Source organism: Lipophrys pholis, assembly GCF_963383615.2.
Source record: "Lipophrys pholis genome assembly, chromosome: 4".
NCBI lineage: Eukaryota > Metazoa > Chordata > Actinopteri > Blenniiformes > Blenniidae > Lipophrys > Lipophrys pholis.
The window spans coordinates 17,673,729-17,686,335 of NC_137637.1; the positions used below are offsets into that span (position 1 = coordinate 17,673,729).

The 12,607-nt window shown below is 43.9% G+C and overlaps 1 protein-coding gene across 1 annotated transcript in view; it reads right to left on the reverse strand.

Annotated features, from left to right (window-relative positions):
- Positions 1 to 12,607, reverse strand: part of plxna1b (plexin A1b) — a 197,248-nt gene that overhangs the window by 80,215 nt on the left and 104,426 nt on the right. Inside the window, exons 6-8 of the mRNA XM_080461568.1 lie at positions 9,937 to 10,060; positions 7,906 to 8,059; positions 6,789 to 6,888 (exon numbers count right to left, since the gene is read on the reverse strand). Of these exons, the coding sequence (XP_080317694.1) occupies positions 6,789 to 6,888; positions 7,906 to 8,059; positions 9,937 to 10,060 (378 nt within the window). The remainder of the gene's footprint in view (positions 1 to 6,788; positions 6,889 to 7,905; positions 8,060 to 9,936; positions 10,061 to 12,607) is intronic.

Consider the following 12,607-nt stretch of genomic DNA (forward strand, 5'->3'; position numbering starts at 1 on the left):
CTGCTTTAGCCGAGCCGAGGTGCAGATAGACGGTCTGAGAGGGAGAAGGAGGGAGGTAAAAAAGAAAAAAAAGAGGGAGATCAAAAGCAGGTGGATTTCCCTGAGAGAGGTGTAGACGCCAGGGTATTGTGAGAGAACGGGGGGGGTGGGGGGGGGGGGGGGGGGGGGTCCTCAAGGGAGGAGAAGGGGATGTGAATATTGCTATATCTGTGTGCATTTTCAAATGAAGGGACCCGCGGAGGAGAGTCAGGCAGGTTTACTTGCACCGTTTATCAACACGGCTTTACGTTATTGGTGTGCTCTCAGTCCTCGAGAGACGCTGAGCCGCTTGGTATCTCATTTAAGTGCACTGCATTATCTAATGTTGCCATTACACGTGAACAAATAAAATAGTTTCATTCTATTACAAAGCCCACTACAGCCATTTTCTTCTTCTTCTTCTTTTCAACATGCGAGTTCAGCAGCAAGATTTCTACTCTGCGACTCTTTTAGCTGCTTCGACATGCGGTTTTAATGGAATCACAATAAAATACTACTTTAATAGAGCCAAGGGAAGGAAGTCGGGAAGTGCTGATTTGTATTCACACACGTCTGCCTGGTGTAAATGTGTGCATCTGTCTGAACTGAAGTGAGCGCACTTCTGACAAGCTCTCGAGTGCGTTTTAACCCTGTGTAAAACGCTCGCTCTGCCTTCCCCTCATCCGCATGAAAAATGAGGCCTTAACTCTTAAGCTCTGAGATGGAGGCCCATATATGAATCCATCAAACCCCCGACGTGGATTCATTTGGATCAATTAGGCCCGCTCGTTTGTTAGGTGCACACTTTAAGCGATCGTTTCCAACCCGGACCCCTCCTTTTGAACGAGATCAGAGGCTGGAGCTTAATTCAATCCCACTACCGCTTTAATTGACCAATTTAGCATTGTGCTGACAGAAGCTGTCCATTTAGAATGAGAGATGTGCAGCAAAGGAAATAACAGGCCTCTTAATACCGCACGAGAGCAAATAGGAGATTTGTCAGTGTTGCCAACAAATAGAAGCAAAGTGATCAGGCCAACGCTGGGTTAGCATACAGTGCTCAAAACTCCGAGAGTGGAAAAGGGATTTCAAGCGCGGTGGCTTCGTCCAAACAAAAGAACGGATGTCAATACTGAACAAAAGAGCGGATGACATAAGTGATGAAAGACAAACGCGCACAAGGTAAGTTAGCTGGGCTCATTAATCTTCCTCGGCCTTGTAACAATCACTCTTCTAAATGTCAGAGTCTTTATTATGTTGGGGCCCACCAGTGGGTCAGCGTTCATCAAAATACAGTACGACGCCAACTCATCTCAGCGGGCAATTAGAACAAGGCAGCGAATAGTACAACGTATCGTAAGTAGTTCACACATGTCAATACGTCTGTCCTAATAACCATTTTTTATATCTTTTATTCATGTCAAATCAACCTCGTTAGTGTACTGGTGACTTTGAAATAACGAGCAAAATATCAGCAGGTAACCGCCGACAACTTTCGGTGACTTTCATGTTTACGCCCTTTGAAATAAAAGATGGCACAGTTCTGTTCTGCCACCCAGGGCCAGCGGTGGGATCCGTCTGACGGCCCCCCGCTGCTCGCTCTTTGGTTCTTCGGAGTAACCAGAACCCCTGTCATGAGCTACCTCAGGATCTCAGAGTCTCAGTTTTGGGCCGGGGCGCACCCCCTTTACAAGAATCGGCCCACCCAGGGCCACTTGAGGACGTTTGATTCTCGTGTCCAGGGGTGGGCTTCTTTGCTTTAGACCCCCCGGTATCTCCTTATTGCTCCTTCCTGTCACTCTCTATCGCCTGTAGCCACTCCGAGGCTCTGAGCGGCTGGAGACACGCTCCCCGTATGGCCACGCTCATGATGCTAATTTAATCTGCTCATATTCAGATGCTAATCGAGATGCGCTGGCTTCGGAGCAGCAGTGGGGTTTTTTGTGTGTGTGTGTGTATGTGTGTTTTTTAAGGCCAAACACAATAGAGTGTGATTTCCTCCGCTCTCCCCTCCTTGGTCAGTTTGGAGTGCTCAATACAATCCGCTCTCCTGGTGAGACGCGTTTGACACTCCTGCACTTGGCAAAATGAGTTATTTATTGGCTACTATTCATTTCAAAGGAGTGGAGGTGAATAATTTAACAGTCCTCTAGAATAGTCTATCCTATCATTACTGGAGAGGGGTTGATAAAACACCGAGGGACTAATATCCACGCAGAGAATTCTTTTCATACAAACACTGAGCATTTAGTTTACAGAAAAAAATAGAGCACTCCTAATCCACCATTCAGAGCATAATTCTTCCAAATGTTTGGAACGGTACTCTTAATCCAGTTTTGTCCCTTCAACGCACAACTTTTTGGCATTTTTCTCCGCGACAAAGCTGCACTCAATATTCTTTTTTCCACAAATGATTTATTCCGAGACCATCCTCGACCGCAAAACAAACGACCCAGTCACCGTTCAAACCAAATTAATCATGACGAGCAAAGGTGCTTCCACACGACTCAACACAGACATTTAAACCCCAATTCTATCTTTATTAAACGGGGGGTGGTGCGAGGGTGGGGGAAAAAAAAAAAAAGCATATAGAAATATTTAATTAAGGAGCAATCATGGCCCTGGGTGATTTTCTATTTCAATCTGAGCAACCCTTAAACTGAAACAGTGGGAATTCTAATTAGATTAATACCACTATGCAAATTTATGGCATTTTTGAAAAGGCAAGGGCCACGACGCAATCAGTTGAGTAAATAAGCAGGAGGGGCATGTGTTTTTTTTTGTGAGGATTGGGGGCGGGGTGTCTGTGTTTAAATACATCCACAAAGGAAAACTACGATTCTTCAGGCGTCATCTTTAATATTTCTATATTTGTGAAGAGAAGAATATGGTTTCAATCAGATTTCTTTCAACTCTCGTCCTGTGAAAAAGTGTTAAAACGCTTAAGTGCGTTTCCTTCGTCTCCATTAAATAGAAATGCTGCTGCTATTAGCTCAAACAGGGGCTTCATTAGGTGGAGCATATACAGTGGGATTGGTTCCCGAAAATGTGAATCCGATTTGAAGTAGTTCGAAGTGTTTTCAGAGGAAAAACTTATATAATATAGACACTCAAGGATCACTTGGACATTTTACAAGAGTCTCAATGCTAAAGACCCTCATTTATTCTATTTTACAGAACAAATCTTACTTTCATGTAGACATGCAATATTTGTTTTCTCAAAATAAAGAGGATAAAAACATATTGACACGTGGGCACGCGCACACAAGCTTAAGAGTGCCATCTTCTGACATGTTTCTTCTTAATGCATACTTGTATACACAAAGTACAGTATCCTGTGCCATCAGCCTATTCCTAACACAGATCTCCTGCCTCGCTTGTCTCACTCCAGGCGTCGTTTTATCCTCAGCATTAGAGATGCAGCATTTTAAAGCCTTTCAACAGCTCGTTAACAACGCCCAGCGCCTGTAGTCGTCTTCTCATTCTCCTGCCATGAATGCTGAGCCCATCTTCAATGTGACATGTGACTGACAAATCCAGCATGTTTCTCTTGTTTTTATGCAGAACTCGGCGTAAAACTTGACAATACTCATATCGCCCAAACATGTAAACTAATTAGCTACTTTTTAATCCAGTTTCTACAGAATACGCCATACCTTTGTATAAATATCCAAACTTTTATATACCATTCCTGTTGATCTGCTTGTGTGGGCAAACTACTTAAACAGAGAAGATTCTTCCCGGTACTTTATATGTCCATTTCTTTACCAAGCAAATTGCGATTGAGTAATTTTGATGTATTTTAGAGCTTGTCTAAAAAACGTAGGTATGTTATGCAAGCAGATTAAATGTTAACCCTGCTATTGACAATACAAGGAAATGAGTTGTGGATTTAGAGAGAAAGGTGTGTCGTGCTTGTATTTGTACTTGAGTAATAATATTCAGTCGACTTTTCGACCAGCAGGTGCAAACATGTCCATCAGGTGACCTCGAGATTGCAGGCGTTCATTCTCCGAAACACTATTTTTGAGGAATGGTTTCCAGAACGCCTGCTTCCTCCACAGAGTAGGAGCCCGCAGTATTTTGTGTCTGAACCCATTAGAGGAAATCTAAGCTCAGTAAAGAATGACCAAGCATTCAGCAAACAGGGCGTTGCATGTGGCCGTGCGGGCCTGAAGTCATTACACCAACAACATTACCAGTCTGATCTCATCAGACGGCGCACGCTGACGCCCGGGGGGGCAACGGCGGGTACGCGGGGACGGAGTGCCAGCTCCAAATGGGATCCTTATCTCAGCATCTCTCTTCGCCGTCAGAGACGCTGCAGAAGATGCAACGTGTCCCTATCTCTAACTTCATTAAACATGTCCATTACATCACTCAGAGGCTGTATTAGATCAGCACGGAGAGCGAATTTAATCAGAGTTCATTGGGGTAATATGTTTTGTCTGCGTCGCATCTCGTATGTTTTTCTTCCACTTGATTTGCAAGATCATTTTTTGGGACTGAATCTTTTCAATTTGATGTCATTCCGTGTTTAAGTATCGTAAACGTTCAGATCAAGGCCAATTGGAGAATACATGCCGGGAAACAACGCAGGCCAAGTGGAGCAACACGTCTTTGACAAAGGTTTGGTGATTTCGACCATGTCGGGCCTGTTTGCGGGTATTTTTTCTCCCCCCTATATTACTAGAAACAACAAAGCTCACATTCAAGTGCAACATCAACAAACAGTAAAAACTCAGTAACTGTTTTTATTTTTAATTATTTAATCTCTCACAATCTCACAAATGTTTCTGCTCATTATCACATGAAAAATTATTATAAATATTTTCTGAATTCGCATCTCATATAAGGTCACACATATGCTCGTCTCACATCAGTTATAAGAGCTTAATAAAAGTCTGCTATTCAAAGCGCTTTTACGGTATGCTGTGTTTTCACAGCAGACCCATGTCTACCCACACAATCTACATCTGACGCGAGATGAACTCTACATGGTCACAAGCACTAAGAGGTAGAGCAAACACTAGTGAGCCCTCGTGGGAGATGAATTAACTGCGATTTGACATTGTAAACCACCACACCCTTAACCAGCTGAGCTAATCATGGTTGTTGTGGCAGGAGGATTTGTGTACATGAGCAGGGGAACCGGGTGTGTGTGTGTGTGTGTGTGGGGGGGGGGGGGGGGGGCTGGGTTAGAGGTCACAGTAACAGATTAGGTGTTCCGAGACATTCGGAGTTTCAGCGAGCTGTGAGTGGGGGAGAGGTGTGGCTACGCGCGTGTGCGTTAGCGGAAATCCTCGAAGGGGGTTCATCCGACATCCAGAGGGGAGCCGGGATGGAGCCCTGCGGTACCCCAGGGGCCTTCAAGCCATCTGCTGCCCCGAGGCTAATACCCCAGCAGACGTTTCATCCTCCCATGGATCAGCCAGGAGCGGACGGGAGGGAGGGTATTGGACGGGGGCGGGGTGAAGGAGTTGGTGGATTCTTTTACCCCCGGCAGGGTGCATCAGGCTGGTGGTAAGACCGGCCCGGGGTGGGGCTCTATGGGCGGCCGAGATTCTCGGCAGAAGGTGGATTAGACGAGGCAGTGAACTGGGCCTCTGCTGAGGGCGTCTGGAGTGTGAAGGAGGCTAACGGATCAGAAAAGGCTCCCAAATTCATTCACAATCCGACAGTCTTTGCCGTTTGTCGATTCTCTTTTGTAAATAAAACTGGCAAACTGAGAGTGCAAAAAAATTTGAACGGGATTGTTTCATCAAGTGGTGAAAAGACTTAAACGAGGTTAGAGTCTGTGATTGGAAGGCATTACTGCAGACCGCTGTGTAATGAATTAATCATTAAACTATCATTAGCGTGTGTTGTGGCTTATGATAAAAAAAAAAAAAGAGTTGGATTACCGTCTCATATACCGATCGTTTTTCATATACGGCACATTTGATTTTTCGCTTCAACTGAAACACAAGCGTCCTGTGGAGGTCAGCGGGGGGGGGGGCTGGGTGAGATGGATGTGTGAGTGAGCGCAACTATATCTCTCATGGAGAGAAACGTGAGACTGTCCGGAGGGGAGAGTGGACAAAAAAGGCTGTCGGTCTCTTTAAAGAACGCGGCGGGAGAAGACTCAACAAGAGGAAACCAAAGTCTCAACAAGGAGTGCATGACACAACTTTTACAGACGGTGTCCCGTAATACATGCCTTAAGAAAGTAATATATTCATGAACTCCCAAAATAAAAAATATAAACAGTCTTCCATAAAGATCTTTTTAGACTTCTGCATTGAATAACTACTTAACAGTAATTAATAATAACATCCCTATCCAGTCAGATGGGTGTGGTAGGGGATGTCACTGCCAGAGAGGGTTTGAGTCATTTTTGCTTTCGGTAGACATCCAATTCAAAACCATTAACAGAAATTGGCTTTTAAAAGTACAAGATAATATATTCCTAAAAAAAATTGGTTCTAATTGGGCGAGCTAAAAGAGTTCTAAAATCAGCCATGTAGATATGGCAATGCTTATAGACATGCATTTATGGAAATGTTAAAGTTACGTAAAAGTGACGAAAATCAATGCAAAATAAGGTTGAACAAAAAAAACTAACTTTTATGATTAGGAAAGTCTGGAGTTCAGGAAATCCATCCTGTAACTAGAACTTGTACCTTCACTGAGGTCGCGTGAAGAAACTCGAACAAGAGGCTCCTGTGCAATGCGTTGCGGTGACATCACACATGTGACTCTGACCGTCGGAAAATAATTGAATAACTTACGACTGATGGACACTGCAGTTGTAAAAGACAAAGTCGACGCTTGCAAACTTCTTCCCCGTCTCCTTGGACTTGAGGTAGAGCTTCACCACCCGCTTATCACCTACATGAGACACACACAAAAATCAATATGACAAGACGGTTTCTGCACAAGTTCAAAGTTTCAAAAAGGGACTAAAGTGAAAAAAAACTGAGCAGCTTCCGGCTACTAAATCCTATCTCTTCGCTAAATTAACATCGGGGAATACATTTTTTATTTTAAATCAATTTATTCAGCGATGCAGTGGGACACTTTTTGAATTCCACTTGTGTGACCTCGCCAGATATCTCACACAAAAATGCACACAAGACACACTGTAGCTTAGCAACACACTCCTCATGTCACACCCGCAGTGGGGTGGCATTAAAAATAGCAGCACCAATCAGTGTTTGGATGCCGGAGCTGATGAGAACTCGTAATGGGGCATAATGGGCTCGGGTTGAAGAACTACCGAGACGTGTGCTTTGACGAAACTTTGAGCGCGCTATCTGACATGTTTTTTTGCGAGCTTTGAATGCAAGAAACCAAACAAGGTTTTTAAACTCCTGTGCCGTGTGACAGAACTGAACATGAAACGGGTGTATAATCTCTGCAGATATTTTTAGATCCAAACTGCTGAAATTGTGGCTTTGAAATGGAGTTTAGAGCGGAAAGCAGTCGTTTAGGAGGGATATAAATAAATTAAACTGACATAATGCACAATAAGGGGAATTCAGAAACAGCTCTATTTTCAGCAGATAACTCCAGAGTCGTGTTTACAGCTCTGAAATGGACTGAGCGGCCATTATTGGTGGCGACAAGAAACTGTGGAAAGAGACAGAAGAAGCAAATCAAGAGGAAATATTAAAATGTAGTTCGAGTATCGACTCCTCCGGTTTCGGCACACGAGAAGAACCTTTTGGAAAAGACACATCCGCCCATGAAGGTGACTATCCACATGTATTTAATGGAAGAATGAGAGTGGACATTTAAACAAAGCTTATTATCACATTGCACATATGTGACGGCAAAAGCCTCCGTGACTCGCTTCGTAACACAGCTCAACGACCTCATCGCCCATCGTCCAACTCATGTCGTCACCTTTGTTCCTGGTGATCGGGGCGATGTCTCGCACAGACGGAGACAGACAGAAAATGTGTCCACCCTGGATCCGTCCCTCCGTCTCCACGTAGTCCTCGAAGGAGCAGTTGACCCCCGCTGAGAGATCGGGCACATTACGAGCCTGGAGAACCAGCTATGGTGAGGGGGGGGGAGAGACAATCAGTACAAGATCAATGGAAGGACATGGTGTACATGGATTGTTATATGATATGACATGAGGGTTAATGGGGAGTGGTGGTAGTGGGGGGGGGGGGAGTATGTACATGTGGGACAGTAGCGTGAATAAAATCCCGAGTGTGTGTGTGTGTGTGCGTGTGCATCAGTCACTGTAACAGCTATTACAGCAAGGTTAATGTGTACGTGATAATGTGCATAAAGAAACTGAAGCAAAGTGTAATCAGTCAAACCGTTGTGGTTATACTGAGCAGTCGGTGACAGAATGAGAGCTCGCATGCACACGCACACACACACACACATTTTCATAATACAGATGGTGTGACCGGGAAATGCTAATTCTTAATTAAAAGTGCATGTGCATGTTGAAAAGTAACACTCTTGGTGTAAAACCTCGTCAGTGTTCCATAATATTATAATTTCACTATACAAATTATGATTAGCGATCACAGCAGACGTGGGATACTAGAGGAGAACAACTAAAACCAGCTGTAAAGGTATGAGGCCCACTGTGCTTTCACATTTAGGAAATAGCATTAAGTCCAAGCCAAAAAGCAATAAAATACAATAATATCAAATAGAAAAAAGAGCCTTGAAAGTAAACTGCAATGAGATCTGGCAAATACTGTATGTGATGTGGGTGTTGCTCCTTTTAATACAGTTGAATCAGTTTGCTCTTATTGCCAAATCGAACATTTAGGAAGCTCCAATAGGCTCGATGTTTGAATGTAGAACTCTAAAGAGCAGAATTTCTGTTCTAGAATAGACATTTAAGATATTCTTTTTTTTTTTTTCATTAATATCATTCTCATTAATCCTTGAACACCTCTTCCTTTCTCACTTTTTGTGGCTATTTTCCATCCATTTCTTACAACAGCACAGATCACATGTGCATTAAACGCTTGTAATTTATCACCAGTGTCACTATTTTGCCGGCTGCAGTTATGCGCTGTGCCTGAAGTGGATGACCCGATAAAGAAATGTACGAAGAGCTGACGACAGCGTTCAGGGTGGTTCTGAGGTTAATCACACCCTTTGACATTATAGCCATGTTTAATATGTAGATATGACATTGTGGCCGTGTAAGAATTAGATATGACGTAAAATCATAAAACCTCAAATATCAAACTATATTATAGATGTAAATGGGTGAAACAAATGAAGTTGCCTTTCATCTTCTGATAAATAAAAAATATTCTCCGGCATTTTACTTAAATCATAATTCTTTATTGAGTTTATATATGGATGCAGCAGAAACAGAGTTGAAACTTAAATATGTGGCCAGATAGCAAAGTGGAGACTTCCACCTACAGCTTAAAAACTAGTTTATGTCAACTGCAGTTTTACTTGTGTATAAACCATATTTTTAACTCGGCTCACCGTGAACTGCGAGGGCACGCTCACCTTTGTTTGACATCCTGAACCGCTGCATAATTTTCTACAAACTACAAACACATTAACTCGTAACCAGCAGAGTTCAACACCATCAGACAGAAGCAGGTTGTCTGTTTTGTCCGGTTTAAAGTACGACGCTCAGGAGAAGCTGCTGGCTCTGGACATGTTATAATGCAGGGATAAAAGAACAGCATTGATCTTATCATTTAACCTGCCAATGATGTGACTTGAGAGGTCATCCTCTGATTGCATCACTGCTCATGTGATCAGAAGCGGCTGGTGTTCATGGTGAAGTGCTCTGCACGGCGGCGTTTTGCCTTTCGGTGTGTGAATGTGTGCCACTGGGTGAATGATGCAAACACGGCGCCGGCCTTCCCCGACGTTCGTCTCTTCCGTCCCTGCCCCTGTTGTTTTGTATTGGATCGACGCGGGACAACGTACCTGTACTTCAGACATGGTGACGGAGATGTTTCCGGGCTGAACGCTCAGCTCCACGCACTGTCGCTGGTCCGAGGCAAACCTCTGGGGCTCCCCCGCTCGCTCACAACGGTCCTTGCGGGAGCATCTGAGGAACGACGGGAGTGAAAAAGGAAGAAAGGCGAAGGGAGGGAGGCGGCAGCAGACGAGTGAGACAAGAGGTGAGACGGGTAGAGAAGAGAGAGAAAGAAAGGATATGAGCAACTGTTTAGCTAATACGACAATCACATTAAGATGATAAACATGCAGAGCCATCACTGTCACAGAGAAACGGGAGCAATAATAAAAGACAAATAGGCTAATGGCTTATCCAGCCATTACTGAGGGCCTTTACATCATCACCTTATTGGTCCTGACAATTGTGCAAGAGCTGCTAGGGCTAGCATGAGCATCCCCGCCCCCGATCTTCAAACTTCTCAGAAGATATACAGGCAATCGTTAAAGTTCCCCTGAACCGTTAAAATGATGCAATCCCTACCAGCTGTATATCAACAGGGTCAGCAATTTCGCCCTCCCGCGCTTATTACAGGCCAACTGATCCTGCTGAGGATTCAGCACATGCGGCCCTGTGTGGTCGCAGTTTTACTATTAGCTATTCATAATGCATTAGCTATCACTTCACCTCCGCGCTAACAACAACTGGTCCCGGTGGTGAGGGGAAAGTGCTGATGTGGCACTATGCACGGGCCTTAACAATAAGAGGGAGGCAGGAAAAAATTGCTAACTGCCTTTTTCGTACAGCAGCTCCCCCATTATCTCATTTAGTTAGCCTTCACTCACGCTCGGGAAGGAAAAAACCGTCGCCAACCACTCCCCTGGGAGCCACTGACATGTGCACATGCACACACACACACACACACACACAGTAAAGCATTAGGAAGAACGTACAAAAAGGTATGTACAGGTTTTCTCATTACAAGCCTCTTTTCCTTCCACCGCTCCTCTGGCGTGTGACCGCGTACGCTTGTGAATGAGGTGTGCTCACTTGTCTGGAAATGCCCGCCTGCGTGTATCAGTGTGTATCCCTCGTTCAATCCCACTGCCGATTGAAACTACTTAATGGGATGTGGTTAAAAGTACCAGAGGGCTGAGATGAAGCTTATAAATAATTTGCCTATTAATGCTTTGCCCATTATGCCGGAGAGGGCTTCAGTCCGATTTGGCCCCATCAGGTGGGATATAAACAAGATGCGCTCAAAACACAAGGTCACCATCGCCGCACGCGCGTGTCATTTCTGACACGTGGTCTAAGATGTGCTTGATGTCTGCAGAAATGGAGAAACACAGGTTGAATGCGTGTGTGTGTGTGTGTGTGTGTGTGTGTGTGTGTGTGTGTGTGTGTGTGTGTGTGTGTGTGTGTGTGTGTGTGTGTGTGTGTGTGTGTGTGTGTGTGTGTGTGCCTTGAGGAGAGACAAGTCTGTGAAATGTATTGTAGGTTTAATTAATGAACTGAGCGATGGCGTTAAGCCAAATGCTTGAGGCTTTCCAAATGTGGTTTAACATCCCGTCACCTTTCAATAACATGTATCTGCTCCAGCAGCCTCCTGTGTGTGCACACAAACCCCTCCAGCCACGGAGGATGAATGGAGAGATTATAGATATACAGTAATACAGTATCACTACGCCGGAGATGATAGGCTTTATATTCTAAACATTCATTCTAACATTAAACTGTAATCTTAAGGCAAACAAGCCCTAATCCAGAGAGCAAATACTAGACACTGGGAATGACTCATGCTACACTGTGCAGCCAAAATGAAAGAAACCCACTTCACAGGTGTACTGACTTCTCAAGATCACAGACCAGCTAAAAACTACCCAGAAAAACCAGCAGCAACTGAGGCAGTCCGACAGCCTGAGCCCACTGACTGACTCGCACTTGTGAAAAATAGCAACAGTTAAAGGTAAAAGTTCTGCAGAAAAACTGTGTCCTCGAATCGACCAAACGGCATTCGTTGGAAAAAAAACTAAAAAACAAAAAAGCACCTTGATTGCAGCAATAACAGGCTCCCCTGTGTACACCTGCAGAGAGCTCCATACAAACTTCCAAGTGATAGGCAAGTATGATCCAACATTGGCGCCTATCTTCCCATAGCCAGGATTTCACTATAATATAAAAAAATTAATCTATGTATATATATATATATATATATATACAATTTCATTATAAACGCATCTTTTACTTCCGCATAATGCGGAAGAACAACGGAAAAACTTTTATTTTTTCGACAATATATTGGTGCACTCGTGACTAACTTGGAAGTGACAACGTGATGGAGCTCTGTGAAAACGCTCAATTACAAATGGAGAAAATCCACTGCTGTCAAACTCCGAACTGCCCAGGAGGAGAGTTAAAAGCTGCCGAGAGCTCAGAGGAACAAATGCAATCTCTAAATATGTGCACAACGTGTGCAGTCAAGCACTCGATGTAAGGAAATTTGGGTTTGGTAGAATATTTCACCGTCGTATCACTGATTCTTGGCAACAACAATAGTTTTTTTTTTTAATGGTGCCGCATTCATGGAAAATTTGCATTTGTGGGATGAGCAGCAGAAACCCTTGCAAAATCCTTCACTCTGTAGACACTATTTATCCAAATGGTTGACTTAACCGGGTAATAATTATACAAATGGGA